At 44.4% G+C, this 22,590-nt stretch overlaps 1 protein-coding gene across 1 annotated transcript in view; it reads right to left on the bottom strand.

The window, feature by feature from the left end:
• Positions 1-21,978, bottom strand: part of LOC146209417 (fatty-acid amide hydrolase 2-A-like) — a 47,898-nt gene extending 25,920 nt beyond the window's left edge. Inside the window, exon 1 of the mRNA XM_084600155.1 lies at positions 21,595-21,978. Coding sequence (XP_084456281.1) covers positions 21,595-21,783 — 189 coding nt within the window. The 5' untranslated portion in view covers positions 21,784-21,978. The remainder of the gene's footprint in view (positions 1-21,594) is intronic.
• Positions 21,979-22,590: the final 612 nt, after the last annotated feature.

The raw sequence follows: 22,590 nt of genomic DNA, 5'->3' as shown, positions 1-22,590 counted from the left end.
GCTGTTTGATGTTCTCTAGCAGTTCCCGGTCTGTACCTTGGAATTGGTGCGCGATCTTTTGGATTGTCTTAGGGTTTTCACATTTGGTCTTAGTTGGGTCTATGAGAGCCCTTAGCAATGCCCACGTCTTGGCCAAACCTAGAGTCCCCTGTTGATCGTTGCATTTCTGGTCCCAGTCCCGTTTTGAGAGCTGCATCGCATATTCTTCGGCTTGTTTTGTGACCTCGGCGATCTTTAGCTTGAGCTTTCTGTTATGCTTCTGCCTTTTCCATCTCTTTAGCAACCCCCGTCTAGCATCCCAGAGGTGCAAGAGATGTTTATCCACTTTGGGCGTTTTGTTGGTGAGAATGACCTTCCTAGTGACTTTTTCCCAGTCGGATTTGATACCCTCTACCCAATCCTTAATGTCCTTGACCTCTGTATCCTCGGACTCCGCCCTGGTCTCTCTATAGGCTCCCCACTGTGTGAGTCTAGCTTGGCCATATTTTTTCCTGATCGGAAGAGTTTCTATCTGGATGCGCAAGATGCAGTGGTCACTGCCTAGCGCCTCCCTGTCGTTTTCCCATCTTTCCTGTCTTTTTCCTTTGACGAACACTAAGTCTGGGCATGAATCGCGGTTGATGCTATTTCCCACTCGCGTTGGATGGGTGTGATCTGTGATTAGGCTGAGGCTTCTGCGATCAGCTTCTCTGGCTAGAACCTTGCCTTTCGGAGTTTCTCTGACATAGCCCCAGCTTTTATGTTAGGCATTAAAGTCCCCAAGGATAAGAAGACCCCTCTTGCCTGCTGCTTGTTCTGCCTTGCCCAGCAGGTAGCTGAAGCTAGCGTTCTATTGGCTGCGCGGGGTGTATACGTTAAGCAGGAAGAGGCTTTCTTGGCTTCTCTTTTCGGTAATGACTTCGATAAGAACGTGGTCAATGTCCGTTCCGTCGATGTCGTGTCTGATTGCGGTGATAGTTTTGGCAACCAGCGTGGAGACCTTGCTTTCCCCCTGCCCCTCATATGCTGAGTAACCCGGGAGAGTGGGTGAGTAGCCGGTTTCCTGTAGGGCGATTATGTCTGGCGGTACTGTACAATTTGTGATGTTTAAGAAAAATGTTGTTTAAGAAGACCCCACTTTTTGCTGATCCCGCGGCAGTTCCATTGCCATATTTCAAGGGTTTCCAACTTGACCGAGCTCTTACGGTGCCTCGCCATGCTCGGTCAATGGCCTATTATAGGGTTTGCCTCTGGATTTCATGCTCGTGAATTGTACTAGGCGTTCTCTATCTCTTTGCGCCTCTGCTTGGATGTTAGAAATGAGATTACTAAGATTAGCTAGTGAGTTGTTCATGGCTGCCATGGCAGTTGCGAATTCTTGCCGCCCTATGGTGGCTGGCTGAGTTTCATCTGTTCGCGCGTTCGTGTCGGTCTGCCCTGTTCTCTGGGCTTTGAGCTCTTCTATAAGGTCGTTAAGTTTCTGTCTCAGTTCAGCATTTTCCGCCCTGAGTGTCTCAATGGTTTGTCTTAGTTCTTGCACTTCGTTAAGTTGTCCACTGTGTTTTTACTTAATTGTGCCTGCGCGTTCGTGTTCTGTGGAACAGCGGGAGAAGTAGAAAAAAGCTGTGCTGCCCAGCTCAACTTACTCTGTTCCTCCTTTTTTATCTTCTTCTGCTGCTGCCACTTTTTTGTTTCTGGTGGCTCCCTGGTCCTTGATCTCGAGCGCGACGCCGATCTGGACCTAGATGGCGAAGTAGCATCTGAGCTGAACCAGCGTTTCCGAGCCCGGCCGCGTCCGCCCGTGCCGCCATCGTCCTTTGCTGCGCTGTCGGTTTCCTCTTTCGTTCTGGTCCGTGGACGCCTCGGTTTTCTTAGGCGTTGCTTGCAGTCCTTTGCCCCTGTGGGATGCGCTTCCTTGCACAGCGCACACCTGGGCTCACACGAATGACCGTCCTCAATGACTGGTTCACCGCAGTTCGAGCACACAACGGCGTCAGGTGTCGGGCATACGTCCGCCCTATGCCCAGGCTTGAAGCATATATAGCAAACTATATAGCAAACTTGGCGCGATAATCGGTAGAGGTAGCAACGCGTCTCACCACCGTAGTAATAAACGTAGCGGGGAACGATCTTGCCTTCGAATGTTATGACGGCGCTTTGAGATTTTCCAAGCGTTCGTGCATAAAGGATTTTCACTCCTTGGGTGCGTACCCTAAGATGGGACAGCAATTCGGTAGGTGTTGTACAGACATCCAGTCCGTGGATCACTCGTTTGCATGAATTGTCCGGCGCGGCAACGTAAGCCGTCACAGCGTAGTCTTTTGCACCGAAGCGTAGTCTCAGAATGTTCTGTACAACGTTGGCAGTCTCCTTGCTTGGCGTGCTGATTATGGCGATGTTATATCCGTTGTGCAGCCGTATAAGTAGGCTGCCTTCGTTGCAAATGTCTGGGTGTCCACATGCTTTAGTTATGGCCATCTGATGCGTGCTCAGCTGGCTGATGTCGAGCCCATTCTTTGGTCTAATAATGATTTTGAAGTCTGCTTTCGGCAGTGGAGGTAGTTTGCCTTTGCGAATAAGATTTTCCTTTTGCTTGGGCTGGCTCGGTGGTGGTTTGCCTGCCGCTTCTGTCCCGGTCTCCGGAACTGCAGTCAGCTTCGATTTGTGGTATTTTGCGACGAACCATCCTCCGCTGTCGAGTGTCTTCTGTGAGTTGTTGGTAGCGTTCTCTTCGTGTTTTGTCTCTTGAGTCGGTGTCGTGGCTTCGGTCGATGCCGCTGCGTTGTCAGCAGCCATCCCTGGAGTCTCCCACGTTAGCTTGAGCAGCGTTTCGTCGGGCCGATAGCCCGAAGCTGCTAGGCTTAGCGCGGCGTTCTCCGCTTCAGATCTGCGAACGGTCAGAAGATGGTGAAATCTAGACTTACAGATGAAAATTTGTTATCAGCAGACTCAGCTTGATTAGTGGAAGCCGATGGAGTATCTCACTTTCTGTAGCGTTGATGTTTTCCGGGTAAAATACGGCGTCGAAGCAGGAGGTCATGTGGGGTGCGTCCGCTCCATTTGGCCCCCTAGCGGTGTCTCACCTTTTCTGTGAACCAATTACTACTCGGTAAAATGCCGATGGGAATCGCAAGCTGAAATCGGATCAACCACATGCCCAAAGTGTTCCACACCAGCTGCAGAAGTGGATGTTCGCCACCTGCTATGGACTTGTGCAGGGACAAGGGAATCAAGGACAAAGATTCTGCGCGAAGTGGGTCTAACCACAACAAGGGAAGATGACTTTTCTAAATGGCTCACCGACAACGCTAAGAGCGGGAGCCTGCTCCGGTTCCTCACGGAAAACCATTTACATGAGTTTATATAATATGTCTTATGGCAAGTTTGCGTACAAAAAAAAAAAAAATTACTACTACTTAGCGCACTGCCAGACTTCATTTGTTATCATGGGCCTTGTCACCAACACGTGAAAATATCACGGCACCGTATTCAATCCAGTGTAAGAGCATTAGAAAAACATTTATCCTCACACATGCGTGTCAGTTTCGTAAATGTGAGATGCCCGTGGGCTAAGCGCAAGGCTCGCAGATAATGAACCGAACCATTATTGTGCAGGGTGGGTTGGCTCACTTTCTTTTGACTCGCCCTCGTTTTTAGCAACTGCTATTTACCACCGGCTGTACGCATTTCTTTCCTACTAGTTACATGTATGTCATCAGTGTGCTTCCTTCATGTGAGCGGCTACACCCTAACTTTGCTTACTGCCGACACTCAAGCCACATCGGCGCTCCGATATTCCTGTTAACCTGGTAGTCGAGCGGCGGCCAACTGTAACAAGCAGGTTATCTTTTTTTATTTTTGCAACTGTATGAAGAAGAGAAAAAAATTCATCCGCCTAGTACTGCTCTGCAGCTGAGCCACCTCTGCGGCTTTTTGCGGACAGGGAATATGGAGAACAGTGAAAATGAAGGACAGGAGAAAGAAACACGCGCGTCGCAACATACTTCGTCGGCCCCCGAAGCGGTGGCTGGTGCAATACCGGCCTACAAAAGGTATACAATCTCTGGTGGCAGGCGCACCCCCACCGCAAAACGACGGGGGCCTACCATCCCCAGCCCCGTAGGGCCAGGAGCAGCCACCCCACCTTTAACAAGCATCTCAAGCTCTGCGGGTGCGAGGTCGCTGAAGTTCTGCTTGCGTTTTTATTTTCTTTGCTTTCAAACTTATGAACACGATAGCGCCAATGAAGCGATGGCTATACGCTTCATTTCGGCTACTGCTAGAGCATACAGCTCACAGCATGGCAGTATTCGTGACGTCAGCAGCTATGAAAGGGAAGTTTGCGCCATTTTGATATTATAACACATAAGGAAAAACTGAATTTCAATCCCAGCGAAGGATGGGAGGGGGGTGTGGGTGCTAACCTAATCAACTTCAAGTCGAAATGGAGTCATTTCCTGGCGGACAATCGAAACTATGTCACGACATGCCGTTCTTTTTTGCTACCATATACATTGCAATGGAGCAGTAATGGCTGTCCTTTTGATTACTTTCTGCTGAGTGACTGATGGACAGCTGGCGACACATGCTATTCTGATGCATAGACGAAAACAACTTAAGAACAGTAAATGTTTTCTTTCTTCCTGATTCCAACCTAAGTTTCCCTTCGCGTCAGCGTGCCTGCAGGCTGCAATTAATGAGACTGCCGCATTTCAGAAGCTGAAAATGATTTCAATAATCGCAAAATCGATTGTGAACTTTAGATGGGGGTTGACAAACTGTTAGTCTCAGCGCAAACGATCCCTCCTATTCACCCGACAGAAACCTTGGCAAGCGTTTTTTTTTTTTTTTTTTTTTCAGAACATGCTATCGGCTACTAGGCAGGGCGCAGATTTTCTCATATTGGCTATTGTTATCAAAATTGATCTACAACGGCTGATAGCACTGACCGAGCAATACAATATTGCCTGTGCATTGCAATTGCCGGTCGTTTTGTACATGCGAAAACAGTCACTGCATACGCTGCACGCAATCAACTGGAGGCTGAAGATCGGAGTATCGGAGTTTCTAACGACGCATTCAGGTACTCTTTCTTTCCTCGCGCGATAAGAGAATGGAATCAGCTAAGCTCATCTCTAAAAAACACAAATTCATTGTCGCAGTTCGTAACCCAACTAGAGTTAATCACAAGAGACCATTAATGCTTCTTACTTTTATTCCCGGTTGCCTTTACACGTTACTAACAATTCATAGGAATAATATGGGGTACACCGACTATTGGTATCTTTTTATTTTGTTTGTTTGTTTTTTATGAAATGCTGCCATACTGTTGCGAGTATTGTTCAGTTGTTTTTCCCAAAAATTGCATACTTTGTTGTCCGCATTTATTGGAACTGTTTAGAATTCTTTCATTTCTTTTATATTGTATGCTTGTAACATAACATGTGTTTTGCCCGTCTGCTAGGCTCTCGATTGAGAGCGGCAGTATTGTTAAATAAATAAATAAATAAATAAATAAACTGATATGAGAGATAAAGTTGTGGCCGGGTGCAGATGGGTCTGTAGCTGTCTCCTCACCTACCTAGAAGGGATTTGCTCAGTAGTACCTCGATAAATCTGCCTAAGCGGCCAGTAAAGATATGAAAGATAACGAAATTTATTTTGGCTTTTTCATTGGCATTCTTGAACCTCGAAAGATACGATCTATAAACACAAGTACGTTTTGCTGTAATACTTTACTGTTAACAAAATGTTTGTCATACTTCTTGTATATACAATATCAATGTACGCGTCAGTCACCTTCCTATCTCTATACAGACAGCAAGCGTGCAAAGTTGGCCAGGGAAATAACTCAAGTTAATTTAATTATATTCGAAATCAAGAAGGAAGGGTTAAAAAGAGAGGATCACTGACGATAGATAAGCGTGACAAATATAGGATTCTGAGGGAAAGACGTGTAGTTGGGAGAGGCGTAAAATTAGGTGGCGCGTTAGGTTAATACGTTTGCAGTTATCAATGGGATGCAGTAACACAGAGCCGGGTTAATCGGCGGAACGCCCTTTAGTGGATATAGTCTGGGTGATGATGATGTCTGTCAGCGATTTTTCTAAGACTGCTTGCCCATGGGGCAAGTCTGATATATGTGCCTTCTTGACTTCATTTGTCTAACGAGAGGGTCTCGGAAAGGCATTTCGACGCCGCAGCTTTTATGCGGAAATATATATCTATCAAAAGCTCTTCTCAGAGGTAGTTTTCGGTTGCTTTATGTTTACTGAAACTCACAAACCGAAGCGATTTGTATTAAAATACGAATAATGTAAACTTAAGATACGTTTCAGAGCCAGCATAAGCTGCGGTTGTGTACAAATGGTTCCACGCTTTACGTAGTTCCCTGAGAAATAGGCGGCATGCAATAAAATTACAAAATAAGAATGTTTTGTGGTAGTAAAAATTAAGAAAATTTGTGTATTTTAAAAATAATGAAGAAGCTCGCATGAATGCAATTATAAAAAGTGAAGTAAGTTGAGATACATGAAACTGTAGGAAGTACCAATCGGTATCAATACGCCTAAGAATGTCTTTTTTAAGTCCGGAAACCACAGAACAGCATTATGTGGCGGTTTAGTCTTTTCTTTAGGTGGTTGAAATACATTTGCTAAACATAATAGCACGCATGGGATGACAAATCTATTATACTGACTCGGAAACAAATGCTCAAATACGGTATTTTTATATTTTGTTTTTCAACGAAGTGCCCAGGTTTCCATACCCGTCCATTTCGCTATACCTATAAGGGATCGTCATTTGATGCGCGTTCTTAGGGTTTAATGTGGAACAAATATCGCTGCTTGTGGCAAGCTCCCAACTGCTGCCGACAAAGCTCTGATTAATCAGCCTGATGTTAACACTCGAGTTTAAACTTCTTAAATTGGTAGTCCAAGAGCGTCGATTAATTTTGAGTGGAAATTTCACTCTTTGTAACCACCATCTAAGTGGCTGCTCAGTGGTATGTGACACAGTTACCTTTTTAGAACACTAACTAGGTGCAGAAGTTTTGCTTAATGAACAGTGCACTTTTGTCTTTATGAGGGCTCTTAACGTACGCCCAAGGCTATAATAGAAGACGTAGTCATGACCCCTTAACATTCGTTATTACTTCATCCCTAATAGCGAGTAACTCTAATATTGCCCGTTTCTTATCTTGAAATATTGTCAAGGGACAAAGACGGAAACACTGTGCTCCTGCGTGGAACGTGAACAAGTGGTGTGTTTGTACTGGGCGCTATAGACCTGGAGTTGTTCGGCAGCTCTGTTTTCAATTATCCCTCCGCAAATACAATACAGCCAGTCTTTGCGAGCGCAAATTTATTTTGCATTTGTGGTAGAGGTGCTGAACTGCTTACAGCAAGCACGGAATTCTTGCGCGGTCTTCAATTTCTCAAGTCTTCAGATCTACCCAGCGCGGGGCCGCACTATCAGCGTCAATCGCCCCGGGTGCTGAAGACCGTCTCGGCCTGCAGAGAACTCTGTCCGCGCCATCATCCCTTTAAAATATATTTCTAAAAAATTAATGCTTTATGGTTTCGTATCTTTCAATAGAGCGTGGGACTCTTCAATTGTCTATGTCGGCGTAGAAACGGCATCTGTCATTAGGTGAGGGGCTGTTGTGCTAGCGTTTGATCTTAAAACAGCGCATGCTGAGAGTGTAAGGTTTTTGTGCGCAGAGGCAAACATGAAGCACGCATTATGGTTCGAGAGTGCGAAAAATCAAGTTCCTCGTTTCCTTGCAACAGACGCTTCTATAACATTGGCAACAGGCAAGCACTTATTCTGTCCGGTGCTCTGCGGATATTTTATCGGTAGTAAGCCAGATAAGTGAGACGAGCCATCCTTTTACTGCCCGTTTGTTTCATTGCGTTTATCAGTGTAATCTAAGAGTGCTTCTCGAAGAGCGCAGGTCGAACACCCATCTAACCGCTGTACCATATGGGCGGAGCAGAGCACGTGCGATGCGAAAATTTCGAGCGTGATTATTTTTAGAAGCATCGAACAGGCGAAGTGAGAAGGAGTATTGATACAGATGTTTGCAAGTGTTCTATGTGCGAACGTACCGTCCTGCTGACGCATTCATGGCCGTTATATTTATATTAGAAAGTTCCGTTACTGGCGGTAGCCGCATCCAGAAAAAAATCTTCGAGACGTCTACGGGGCCTAAGGTCAAAACAGAAGTCTCGTGTAAGCAATGCTAATAAAATTTTTTCGGCACTTTTCCACTCCTGAAAAAACATAAAAAACCTTACTTTGGCCTCCTTCATAACGGTGAAAAACAAATAGGCAAAAAAATAAGGTGCTTAATCGTCCGTAAGTGTTGAAGACAGCGCATAGTATATGAATACCATGCATCGTTGTTAAACAACCGTCTGATTTAGTTGGTAATGTCTAGTGCTCATTCCTAGCACTATATAGTAAGGGACAAGTGTTTTGGCAATTTACTAATGCTCCTTACGAAGGCTGCTAAAAAGTGCTACAAGAGCAGCCAATTTAAAAAAAAATTTCGGCGTGATGCAGTGTATAACCCCTGTTTACTCTAAGCTATGAGGTGGTATCATAACTTCTATAAACTAGCGTAATGAACGAATGCAATTAAGGGCATAGTAGCAGCTAAACAGGCTCGCGACCTTAGGCATTGCTTATCCTTTCTGTCCCAAACAGAACACAATGGGCTTTGATATGGGGGCCCGCGCCGGGCCCATGGGGGCAGCCCATACGGTCCCCCTGTAGGATTTTCAATTTCTGCCTAGAGAGGTTTCGCGTGGGCTGCTCAATTAGGCGCCATGAACCAGTCGACCGCTCACGGTCCTGACGGAATTGTAACCGGTTTTTATTCTACTTTCTTTGACATTCTCGGTTCTTCTTTACTTAAGCTCGTAAATTGTTGCCTCGAGCACGGCACCAAGCCGCCCTCGTTCAGTATCGGCCGTATCGTTCTAATACCGAAGGAGGGCATGACGCCGTCGAGTCCCTCATCGTGGAGACCGATTACCCTCCTAAACATTGACTATAATTTTGTAGCCACATTGCTTGTCCGTAAGATGCGAATCTACTTTCAGGGCTTGGTTAGCCCATACCAGTCCTTTTCGGTACGTGGACGATCGGTTTTCGCTTCGCTGACACTGACGAGAGACGTCTTCGAATACGCCTTTGCCAAACGGATCACTGGAACTTTTGTTTCCTTGGACCAGGTAAAGGACTTCGACTGCGTAGAACATGGTTACTTGTTCGCCGTGCTCCGCTCATTTGGTTTTCCTGACGAATTTGTTCAGCTTCTACGCGGCCTTTACACAGATCTTAGCAGTGAACTAGTACTGAATGGCCAAAGTGCCGACAGCTTTCCAATTACGCGGGGAGTGCGTCAGGGATGCCCGCTTTCGCCGGTACTCTTCATACTTTCGCTCGACACGCTGCTGCGAAGGGTCGCCGCGGACAGGCGTGTTCGAGGTTTTCCATCAGTAGGACAGGAGGCTGTCGTTGTATCTGCATACGCGGACGGTATTTCACTTTTCCTGCGTAACAATTACAGCTTCATTGTTTTTTGTACATCTTTTCAGAATACACAGCTGTATCAGGAGCGCAGCTCAAACCAAAGAGAAGTAACGCTTTCCACTTCTGTCAGTTCAGGGGCCCTTTAGCCGCCGCCGTACCGTTTGTGGACGCAGTGCGTGTACTTGGCCTACTGTGTGAGCCAAGCGGAGACTCCCCCCGGACATGGGACGTAGTTCTCTCGCGAGCCACGCACGCCCTTTCTGATGCAGCGCGTTTCAACCTCGCGCTCGACGCTAAAGTTAGTGTCGTCAAGACACGAGCGTGTGCTTTCACCTTTTATGTGGCGCGTATCGCGACAATCCTGCGCCGGGTGGTGAACAGACTCGCGTACCTTATAGGGACTTTTGTTTGGGATGGCAGGACAGCGCTAGTCGCCCGTCACATCCTACACCTTCCGAAGAGCAGGGGAGGCCTTGGCCTTCCTTGCATACCGACAGGGGCTACTGGGTGAGCATGGTGCTTACACCAGAAAATTACCTCGTTCCACATGCGGACAGACATGCCTTCTTACCGCGAGGTTGCCGAGATAAAGTCGCCTCTTGATGCAGACCTGTCAGATGTTGATGTAGGCGACCAACCCGCCATACGCATCAGTGGATTAGTAGCCGTTTGCAGGCTTTCAGCTGATGAGCAACGACAGACCGCTGTACGCAAATGGTGAGCGTGGGAAGCTTGTCGGCTGCCAAATGAAGTGCGAGATTTTGGCTGGCTTAGGCGCTGGAGCGTCCTCCCCACGAGACAGCGCCTTGCCAGATGGGGTGTTGTACCCGATGACCAGTGTGCACACTGCGGTGCTCCCGAGAGCCTCGCGCATGTTTATTTTCGAATGTGTAGTTGCGAGAACAATGTGGCGGCTCGCATATAGAATGTTTAACTTCCCCATGAACCCCGCCGTCAGGCACCGGCGCAACCGTTTTGAACACCTTGTGCTCAGTGTGGTTCTGTTTGTGTTGTGGCGTCGCAGGTGCCTCGCTGAGGCGCGCCGCACTTCCGCCCAAGCAATGTACCCAGCCTTGCAGAGGCTGCACCTCGTCGTCTGGAAGTATCTGTCTGGGCAGTTAGAAACTGATGGCGAGACGCGGTTTCTGCGGCGCTGGTACACGCGCTTCTATGTTGTACAAGGCAGCAGACTTGAGATGCCTGTCGTCCTTTATTAGAACCCTCCTCGTTTCTACTGTTTTCCTCTCTCAGGGGAATCAAGGTATTTTTAGTTTATTATGCTTATGTAACATATAGCGTTTTTACAGTGCTTCGTTTTGTGAGTAATGTGCGTTTTTGTATGTATGTATGTATGTATGTATGTATGTATGTATGTATGTATGTATGTATGTATATATGTATGTATGTATGTATGTATGTATGCATGTATGCATGTATGCATGTATGCATGTATGTATGTATGCATGTATGCATGTATGCATGTATGCATGTATGTATGTATGTATGTATGTATGTATGTATGTATGTATGCATGTATGCATGTATGCATGTATGCATGTATGCATGTATGTATGTATGTATGTATGTATGTATGTATGTATGTATGTATGTATGTATGTATGTATGTATGTATGTATGTACCCAATAAATTCTCTTTTTGCTCAATTTTGCCACGATCGGTCCAACTTCGCCCTGCGTTGGCAGCCAAATTAGGGCTGCCCGAATTCGGCCGAGATAGTCAAATGCGGGCCACTACCAAAATTACTAATGAGCCGCACTTTTGTACAGGGAGGTGCACTTTTGTACAGGCAGGTGCACTCCATTGATCAGCATTTTAATTTTCATGTCGGTTAATCCCAACAATACCAGAATTGTACCCGTGCGGGCTTTACTGAGGCCAGCCCTAAGGCTGTTTCACGTGTTGCCCTCATGTGTTGAATCAAGCGTTCTCGGGGCGGCCCCGGTTTCTTTATTTCTCAAGTGCCACAGACGGAACACTAGTTACTTTACCTTGAATTCTAAACTCGGCAACATCAAAAAAATTTATTCCCAACATTATAATGTGGGCTGGCCCACATTGTTCCTAAATGTTTGTCTCAAAAATTATCTCGGTGCTTTGTGTCGAATAATAATAATAATAATAATAATAATAATAATAATAATAATAATAATAATAATAATAATAATAATAATAATAATAATAATGGCGCACGGAATATTTGGTGGTAGTTCAGTACAACACACTCGTAAAGTGCAAACGTTACTGCTGCATATTGTCTGCCAATGATGCATAATTAAAGCAGTTGCCAGCGCAAAAAAAGCATAGCCATTAGTAACGGTATGAATATGCTTAGAACAGTTATGTGAAATCAACAGAAGAGGCAATTAGCAACGAGTATGTTATCAACTACCTGAATAAAATGACACCCTAAAGAGAATATGGAGAATTTCTGAGTTTTAAGCACACCTACTGCTAATTTGATGCCCACTGCTGCTTTCTATGGGCAGCCCCAATTGGGCTCAACTTATTTTTACCCCAAAGAATACGAATATACGTTGCATTTGCCTACAAGTAACCCAAAAAAGGACTGTGTGGGCAGCGTGGGGACCTCAGGTGGTCGAAATTACTCCATAGTCCTCCACTACGGCTCCTCTTTCTCTCTTTCCACTTTCACTCCGCTTTCCTCCCTTCCCTTACGGCACGGTTGAGGTTTCCAGTTTCCACAGAAATCGTTTCGATGGAGGCGAAACGAAGAGGCGTCCGTGTGCTGTGCGATGTCAGCGCACGTTAACGTTCCCCAGGTGGTCTAAATTACTCCGCAGCCCTCCACTACGGCTCCTCTTTCTCTCTTTCCACTTTCACTCCCACCTTCCTCCCTTCCCTTACAGCGCGGTTGCGGTGTCCACAGAAAACAAGTGAGACAGTTACCGCGCCTTTCTCTTCCTATAAATAAATTAGTTTTTCCACAGAAAACAAGTGAGACAGTTACCGCGCTTTTCCCTTCCTATAAATCAATCAATCGTTTCCTTGCAACAGGCGCTTCTGTAACGTTGGCAACAGGCAAGCACTTATTCCGTCCGGTGGTCTGCGGGTATTTTATCGGTAGCAAGCCAGATAAGTGAAAAGAGCCAGCCTTTTACTGTCCATTTGTTTCATTGCGTTTATCAGTGTAGTCTAAGAGTGCTTCTCGAAGAGAGCAAGTCGAACGCCCATCTAGCCGCTGTACCATATGGGCGGAGCAGAGCACGTGTGATGCGAATATTTCGAGCCTGATTATTTTTAGAAGCATCGAACAGGCGAAGTAAGAAGGAGTATCGATAAAGATGTTTGAAAGTGTCCCATGTGCGAACATACCATCCTGCTGACGCATTCATGGCTGTTATATTTATTAGAAAGTTCCGTTACTGGTTGAAGCCACATCCAGGATAAAATCTTGAAAACGTCTACGGGGCCTAAGGTCAAAACAGAAGTCTTGTGTAAGGAATGCTAAAAAGATTTTTTCAGCACATTTTGTTGTTGTTGTTGTTCTCCTCTAATGTGATGGCACATACCCACACAGGGGGATCGGCCAAGAATTGGGTTGCAGAGATATTAGATTTTGAGATGTATAACTACATCGGAAAAAAAAATAAATGCTAGGGAATAGAAAAGGAAATGTAAATATGATAAACCAAAATATATAACAGTAAATACTCACGCACGCAGTAGGAGAAAACTAAGATTTAAATGTACAGATTAAAACTTCAAAGCATATTAGCCAGGTAGACGTTTTGTTTCTATTAAGAAGTTTTGAATGGCGTTGAAAACATACCTGTAGCTGTACCCAAGCATGGTGGCACCGAACGATAATAAAATTTGGCTGCTCAAATTAAGACCCAGCTGTTGTAATGACTTCTCTAAATACCGTTTTCTCATCATAGTAAAGCGGCGGCAAAATATCAAGAAATGATCTATTGTTCCCGGTTCCCCGCAAAATGCGCAGGCAGGAGAAAGCGCCAAACCAGACCTGTGCATATAGAAATTTAGGGGCGGAATACGACAGCGTAGCCTGGTTAGAGACCTCAGTCTGCCTTGATTGACATGATTTCCTATTCCAGGAATACCTGAGGTGCAGGTACTCATCCGAGGATAAAATAGATCCAGACTGCGCGCTTAATAAGGCACGCCGCCGAAATCGTGCTGCTGTTATGTACGCTGTTGCCGGGAGGATCGGCAATACAGGGCCGTTCAGAGAATCTTTGGCTAGTCTGTCTGCAACCTCATTGGCTGTCACATTGCTGTGTCCTGGTACCCACACTATATGTATGAGGCTCAAATGTGAGGGGAGCAATGTAAGAAAGGTGTTTAAAATTGGCGAGTCCATATTCGAAGAAAGCGACAAGCACAAAGAATAAGAGTCTGTAATTACAGCCACTGTTGAGTATGTTGGGTCTAGTTTGCGCAGAGCAAGCACCACCGCCAACAACTCCGCCTGGAAAATTGGAGTAAAATCCGGAAGACGAACTGAAAAAGCCCAGTCTAAAAGCGGACCGTATATTCCAACGCCGGCTTTTTCATTAAATTGAGAAGCATCCGTTGCTATCGTTATGCTAACGGGAAGACTTTGTAAATGATCTTCTAATAATCCATTTAAAATGTGAGGTGCTAAGTGTTTTGCATTATTTGGGAAAATGTCATCATAGACAATTTGAACCGACGATGCACTTACTTTTGTTGGAAGGATGTTAGAAAGGACTACGTGCAAAGGTTGTAACAGATTTTGCACTAGAATAACCTGTGGGGTATGAAACCGAGGCCATCCGACTCCAAAAAAGGAGTCTGGCTCGCAACAAAAAATTGATATGGAAGCACAATTCCACTTCTAAAAAAATATAAAAACCTAACTTTGTCCTCCTCCATACCGCTGAGAAACAAGTGGGCAAAAAAAGTGATAAGGTTTAAATCCTCCTTAAGAGCTGAAGACACCGTATAGTGTATAAATACCATGCATCATTGTTAAACAGCCATCTGATTTAGTTGGTAATGTCTAATGCTCATTCCCAGCACTATATAGTAAGGGACAAGTTATTTGCAATTTATTAATGCTCCTTACAAGGGCCGCTAAATAATGCAACAAAAAAAGCCAATTCAAACAAAATTTCGGCGTGATGCAGTGTATAACCCCTGTTTACTCTAAGCTATGAGGTGGTATCATAACTTCTATAAACTAGCGTAATGAACGAATGCAATTAAGGGCATAGTAGCAGCTAAAGAGGCTCGCGACCTCAGGCACTGCTTATTTTTTCTGTCCCAAGTAGAACACAATGGTCTATGATATGGGGGTTTGCGCTGGGCTCATGGGGGCAGCCCATACGGTCCCACTGTAGGATTTTCAATTTGTGCCTAGAGAGGTTTTGTTTGGTTTGCTTAATTTTGCCACGATAGGTCCAAATTCGCCCTGCGTTAGCATCCAAAGTAGGGCCGCCAGCATTCGGCCGAGATAGTCAAATGTGGGCAGCATACCAAAATTACTAATGGGCTCACTTTTTTACAGGTAGATGCACTCCATCGACCAGCATTTTAGTAATTTTCATGTCTGTTAATACAAACAAAACCCGAATAGTATCAGTGCGTGCTTTACGGAGGCGAGCCCGATTAGGGTGGCCCACGTGTTGCCCTCATTTGTTGAATCTGATATTTTCGGGGCTGTCCAAGTTTCTTAACTCTCAAGTGCCACAGACTGAACACTAGTTACTTCTTTACCTTGAATTCTATACTCGGGAACATAAGAGAAGTTTATTCCCAATGATATAATGTGGGCTGGCTCACAATGCCCCTAAATGTTTGTCTCAAAATTTATTTCGGTGCTGTGTGTCGAATAATAATAATAATAATAATGGCGCACGGAAGATTTGGTGGTAGTTCAGTACAATATACTTGTAAAGTGTAACAGTTACTCGTGCATATTGTCTGCCAATAATGCGTAATTAGCATAGTTGCCAGCGTTAAAAAAAGGTAGTCATTATTAACGGTATGAATATGCTTAGAACAGTTATGTGAAGTCTCCAGGAGAGGCAATTAGCAGCGAGTATGATATTAACTGCGTAAATAAAATGACACCCTAAGGGGAAAATGGAGAATTTCGGAGTGTTAAGCCCACGTACGGCCAATTTGGTGCCCACTGCGACTTTCCATGGGCAGCCGTAATTGGGCTCAACTTATTTGTACCCTGAAGAAAAATTATACCTTGCAGAAATAAGCATTTGTCGGTGAAAAGCAACGGGTAACTTTCAATTTTACAACCCGGCTGCGTTGGCCGCTTTTCGATGGAGACAAAAAGCAAGGAGCTCGCAGGCTGTGCGATGTCAGTGTATGGTAAAGAGCCCCAGGTGGTTAAAATGTTTCGGAGCCCTCCACTACAGCATAGCTCATAGCCTGAGTCTCTTTTGGACATTAAGCCCTATCAAGAAATCCAGTTTTCCTTTGCCTTGTAAGTAACGGAATCACGAACTGTTCCCAAAAGGACACCGCGGAATATATCTTTCATGCTATCATACAAAACGACATGACGAAAAATAAAAGCCCTGTAAATTACAAGTAATATTTCAGGTTCAAATGGTTGGTTAGCTGAAAGATTTAGTTATATGCCACGTCGCCTCATAGAGGTCGTACTAAGCGTTGCACTAATACCGTACCTCACTCAAGTGACAATGTTCTCGTTTCTGATAAATAAAGCAAGCGTGTTTTTTTTTGCTTTCTTTACGAGATAGAATGCCTGCGTACTCTAAAACAAGCCGTGTGCAAAGCTGCTTCGGTAGAAACCGACTGGTCTAAGCCAGGAACAATTGTTGTGCGGAGGGGAAGGCGCATTTAATTTATTGTTTACCACAGCCTTCACATGAGGCGAGAGACAAGTGGTCTGTACCACTCAAGAATGTTTGACAGCAAGGTCATTGACCTAGCAGAATATCCTGGAGCAAGCACCGCCCTACCCGATTAGAAGAATAGAAAGACACCAAAACACCTCTGCGCCGGCTGAAGTGCTGTGTGCTATCTGCAGATGCCTAGATATATTGTAATTTCGCACAAGGCTGGGAATACCATAATTTATGTCCGTTTGCACACCTTTTTGATCTAAAACCAAGTGTAAACGCCGGAACCTTTGCTTTAGTGAGATTTATCGCGGTTCCAATAATTTTTAATCGAGACTGGTATGATTAAAAACCGTAATAGACGACATACTTCGTCCGGAAAAGGCCTCTTTCCAAGCATTAGATTATTATGTATCTTAAAAATGATTTGCCTTCCTTACCATAGCAGTCATACCACGTAACGAATAGGCCCATATGCGTACAACTGCTTTATATCACATAAAGAACACACCCCAAGATCGATTGGTACTTAACGCCTCATTTACTAGTTTTTGTTCTTGGTACAATACCTGAAGTATGCAAAATATTTTACAAAACAACACGTCGCCTTCACTGTTTAAATACGCTTTCATCGACACACCATTGCCCATCACTTCCGAATACATGTATCTAAGTGTTATTTTTACTATTAACACGTCGTGGTCAAAGTATAGAAATTTCGTTTGCTCTAAAGCCATCAAAATGTTTCGGCATTTGAGAAGAACATTGGTAATGTTCTAAAAGGGACTAAGTTACCAATGTACGTTTCCCTAATTCCCCCTGTAGTTGAATACGCTTCTCCAGTCTGAAATAGTCATAATCGTTGTAAAATTGAAATAATCAGGAGCATTCAAAGAATAGCACCAGGTTCATATATCATCGGTATGATCGCCATTGCTCACCTTGTGCTGCGTCCACTTTGTGCCTAACCCCCCAGCCCGTTCGAAGTCACATGGATTCAATAAAACTTATTGTTGGGCTAGTTGATGATAAATATCTTAAAATAAAAAGTCTTCCATCTTCGTCCTTTGCGCTGCCTTTTATTCTAAGAAATGTATCACATATGAAATAATGGAAGTTTATTGCATTGTAAGAAAATTTCAATTTATCATGTACACATAATGTCTATCTTATCCCCGATATTTCCCGATCAACCATGAATCATTATAGCTTTAATCTGAAGCCATACTTCACCAGTGCTGAAATTCTAACACACCTTTCCCCCCAAAAAATTTAACCTTTGAATACATTTCCTATCACAAAGTGGTCTCTTCCATTATGCGCATCTTTATCAGCCATCGATACCCCTTAATTGTTTTTTTTTTGGTGCTGTGGTTACTCTGTTTTGTTTCATTATGTTTTTCATTTTTACAATGTCTGAACCATATCATATCAACAACGTGTGTAAACATGTTATTTAAATTTGTTTTCGAAATAGTAATTTTAGTATGTATTTTTCTTAACCCCTCTTCTGCAATAACACCAAAATGGGCTGCAGTATGTATGTATAAATATATACGTGAAATAGGAAATGAAGAAATGAAGAAATGGTTGTCGCACCGGATGTAGCACTTTCCAATTATCGGAAAGTCCCATCATACGATGATACATTTTCCTCAAAAGCTATTTTTTCACGGTTTTCACTTTCGTTTAGCCGCGTGCACGCTGTAGAAAATTGTTGTGTAAGCATCACAAGGTTGCTTTTTCTTGACTTTATATATATATATATATATATATATATATATATATGTCTTTTTTTTAATGTTTACTTGGATATCACAGAGATTAGTAATGTAATCTATTTAGGGGAAAGACAATTAAACACAAAGTAGAAGAAAAAACATGCCGATGGTGGGAACCGAACCCACGACCTCCGAATAACGCGTCCGGTGCTCTTCCAACTGAGCTACATCGGCCGCTGTCCCCCCTGCTACTTTCTTGGGTATTTATGGTGTCTGTATACGAACCTTGAGAGTGTTATCTTTCCCCTAAATAGATTACATTACTAATCTCCGTGATATCCAAGTAAACATTAAAAAAAAAGACAAAGTACCATCCCCAACGCTTTCCTTGGCCTCGCCGGCTGTTGGCTTCTTTCCTTCATGTATTATAACGAGCACCCTCATTTCCTCTTAATTGGTCTGCATATATATATATATATATATATATATATATATATATATATATATATAAACCCGGAGTGCGCTCGAAAAGTACAATCCTCACATCCCGCCACAAACGGGCCAAATGAGGTAGTGCTGAGTAGGACCTAACCCCGGGTCGCCGCTTGGCCAGCGTCACAAAGCTTTAACCAGCCATTTCCCGGCTCCTTAATGAAGTTATACATACATACATACATACCCGCGAAGCTACAAACATTTCGTGTTAGAATTGGAATATTTAACTAATTTTGACATAATGCGATGCAATCTGCACACTGTTAGATGAGTTGTTATGCGCTTATTGAGTCTCTCTTATTTGACTTACTTCTTATCTTTGGCCGGCTCATTAAGCACGTTGGTACTTGCAGTAGGAACTCCTTCTGTTTTAGCGACAAAAAAAAATTCCCAGGCTTCAGCTACGCCTAAAGTGTCGAACGCGATGGCTTTGTCGTACCGCGTTCCCATCGCGCAGTTCGACACGCGACATGCCTCACAAATCGTCTTATCGAAACACCGCTTCGAAATGCTTCGATTTGTGTTTGCATACTCGACCGTGTATGCCCCACACGCGCAAAGATCGAGAACGATGGAGAGACCCGTGGTGGAATTAAGCCTCCACGCTATTCACGGGTTGAGGCAGTTTTGCTTTTCACTTAATTGCAACTCAGTTTCAGCAGCAGGATCAGCACAGAAGCAGCGAGACGTGTGATTCCAACGCAGAGTTCCGCAACTTTTTTTGTTACTGTGATGCTATATATCCTCAATTGATTAATAAACTGTTTAAAGTGTCTGTTGAGTTTGGATGTATATTATTTAGCTTGCTATTTGCTTATTTTTAGCTTTACTGGGGACAGGTGGGGCTTGAAAAATGAAACAAATTGGTAGTCGGTCGCTTCAGATCACCTCTGTTTTATTTTCCGTTTTTATCTTCCACTCTCCTCACGCACCTAACAGCGCATTTTTTGCTGGTAACGGGACAGTTACGCCTCGTTGCATTCAACAAAGTAAAACATTAGCCATCCCACCAGGATATACCTAGCGAGAACTACGTTTTTCTGGATTCAGCATGTTGCCAAATCCTTGTTGAGCTTATATTGATTAGCTATGAAGAGCATTTGGTCGTCACACATCATTTGAACTTTCTGACAGTCCAATGCTATAATCAGTTACTCGACGGGCCTTTCCATCCTCTTTCTCTCGGTGTCATTTGCTTCACTTGATCTTTCGAAGGCTCCATCTGAGCTGCTATGCGCCGCCTGTTAGGCTCTGCATCCTGGCGTCTCCGCTTGGTCAGACGTTATTCTCTCTGTTGAAGTGTCTCTGCCTCCCCTTGGCCCTTTGTTATACATACTTTCTCTGCTGAGTGGGTAATTGCCAGGCGACAACTACTGGATCCGAGGCATTGAGCTTCTCCTGTCGATATCACCGCTAAGCAGCCGCCTGCTTTTTCTCCATTCGAAACGACTGTGCGGCGGCCGCCGTGCCTCGCCTCCGCCTATACACGCAGTTGCGCATGCGCAATTATGTGTATAGCTAGCACGTAGAATCCGCGTGACGTAAAGCGCGGCTCCGACGGTCATGTGGGTATGAATGGACGTGTTCTGGATGAAGGAATTTCTATTTTTGTAGGAGCCCTAACCGCGCCCTTCCGTTTCCCCATTTTAATCACTGTGTGCCTCCATGAAGATTTCCCGCTGTAGTGCCCATAAACGCCCGAGACGGCACCAGGCTAGATACAAAGCGTTACCCCAAGCGCTACTGGTTTGAAACGTTGATCTTTTTTACCCACAAAAAAAATCAATCACGTGGTACAGATCAGGCCTCTAATTTATTCAACAAACAACGTACCTTGTGGTAAACGAGGTAAAAACTGCGGGTTGGAGCTTGTTTCACGACGAGAAATAGTAAATGTTCGCAGCAGATGAATATCTCTTGGAAATATTGCTACAAAAAAAAGAACAAGCGCTTTGTTCTTTAGGTCTAATGTAATTTCTTCTTTCGACGTTAACGGTGAAACTGGTTCTTACGAGCGCAGGGAATGTAACACCACTGTTGTAACCAGTCTCGTACTAATGTAAACATATGAGCAATGAATATAAGTTCTTCTCTACGAACAAACCGAAGACACTATAGAAGCACCACCATTTTAGGTTCTTTTCGGCTGGGCCGTTCCCCTGGCATACTTTGTCCCCACTCCACCCATGTTGGTTGGTTTGGTTGGTTTCTGGGGTTTAACGTCCCAAAGCGACTCAGGCTATGAGAGACGCCGTAGGGGAGGACTCGGGAAATTTTGGCCACCTGGGGTTCTTTAACGGGCAGTGACATATCACAGCACAAAGGCGCCTTGCCTTTCGCCTCCACCGAAAAGCGGCCGCCGAGGCCGGGATTCGATCCCGCGTCCTTGGGAACAGTAGTCGAGCGCCGTAACCACTGTGCAACGCCAGCGGGGTCTGGAAAGTCTGACCATAAATAACTGGATTTCTTGAATTGGAGCAGGCCTTATTGAGAGTGGTATTTAAAACTTACAATATACCACTTTAAAATTTTAGTATGATCAGAGAACTTCTAGCGGTCGTTGTTGTTATGGATCAAACTCAGCCTTTGCTCCCAAAAAAGTGTATAACTTTTGGCCTCGCTGCCTAATTCAGAACAAAGAACGTCCATGAGCCTGCGCATTGTTGTCGATTCTCGCGACAAGTTTCTAACAAAAAAAAGTAAATAAGATTACCATGAGGCTATCTGTGCACAAAAACCTAGAAAATCTACCTGAAGTGTTATTATTAATCGCTCCTCTAGCAACAGTTATGCTGTCAAGAGCTTTTGTGATTGTGGTGTACTCCATCTCATTTAGTGCTCGTACCAAGGGAAAAAAAGGCTTCGCTTTCGCCCGCATCTTTTTCTTTTTTGCCAATTTATGATGAATTCCAAGATGAGATCGGAACACTAATTCGTTCTCCACCAAAATACTCTGCGAGTCATTATCTGTCTATACAAATAAAGCAAAAGTGCTTAGGCCCACCTTGCCTTCTCGGATGTCGGCGGCGAGTCGGGTAGCCGAGCGCAGTAGAAGCTCATTCTTGATGGGCGGGGCCCGGCGAGGTGTCACCAAGACGTAGCGCAGCCAAAACAGGAAGCGGACAGTATTGCACCAGAAGAAGACGAACGCCTCCAGAAGGAGGGCACATAGCCCTTCGCGGAAGCTGGCCATCCCTCCGCACTCAACCCTGCGGCCTTGTGGATGTGAATTCCTCCTCAAAATGGCAACAAAGCAGACAGAACTTGAGGAATTTGGTATAGCGCAAAGCGAGAGGCTTTCTGGGCAAAACTGGCGGCTCCCACGGTTCCGTAGCTGGCGGCACTCTAGTACTTGAAGGTTGCGGCGAGCGTGCCGCGTTTATCGCGAGGCTAAAATAGACAAGTGTTGGCGGGAGATAGCGCGCTGCGACTTCCTGCACAGTCAACGCGCTGTCGCTACGCGCGTGTATCTGGCTGGCATTATTACTCAACACTGTCGGCCTTGCGCCGACAGGGCGATGCGGGCTCGTCGGCAAGTGTAAATATTTAATGTTGTGTTGTGCGTGGCTCCTTATGTTAATTTCAAAAACCTATGATTTGCCCTGCAAGCCCATTTATGCTTTGGTGTGCCCGTGCCAGCTTCGTAAATATTAAAGAAGAAAGTTTATTATTATTATTATTATTATTATTATTATTATTATTATTATTATTATTATTATTATTATTATTATTATTATTATTATTATTATTATTATTATTATTATGAACATAATGGAATCATAAGTAGTCACTGAAAACGCAAGTAAATGCGGCTGTTTTGCTCCGCTGCGGGTAACAAGTAGTGGGGCAAAAGTGTGCTTGGATAGAAGTCCTGTCTTTTTTTGCGTAAAAATTCTACCAGGCAAGAAGTTACTTCGAACATTCCGAGCGAATGTGTCTTGTACTAACTGAAGTTCTGCCACTAAACCGCAACGACCAAATCATACAAAGCTCTGCTTAT

This window comes from Amblyomma maculatum, chromosome 1 (assembly GCF_055883805.1).
Source record: "Amblyomma maculatum isolate TAMU_Amacu chromosome 1, ASM5588380v1, whole genome shotgun sequence".
Lineage (NCBI taxonomy): Eukaryota > Metazoa > Arthropoda > Arachnida > Ixodida > Ixodidae > Amblyomma > Amblyomma maculatum.
This window is presented reverse-complemented; position numbering and strand designations above follow the sequence as displayed.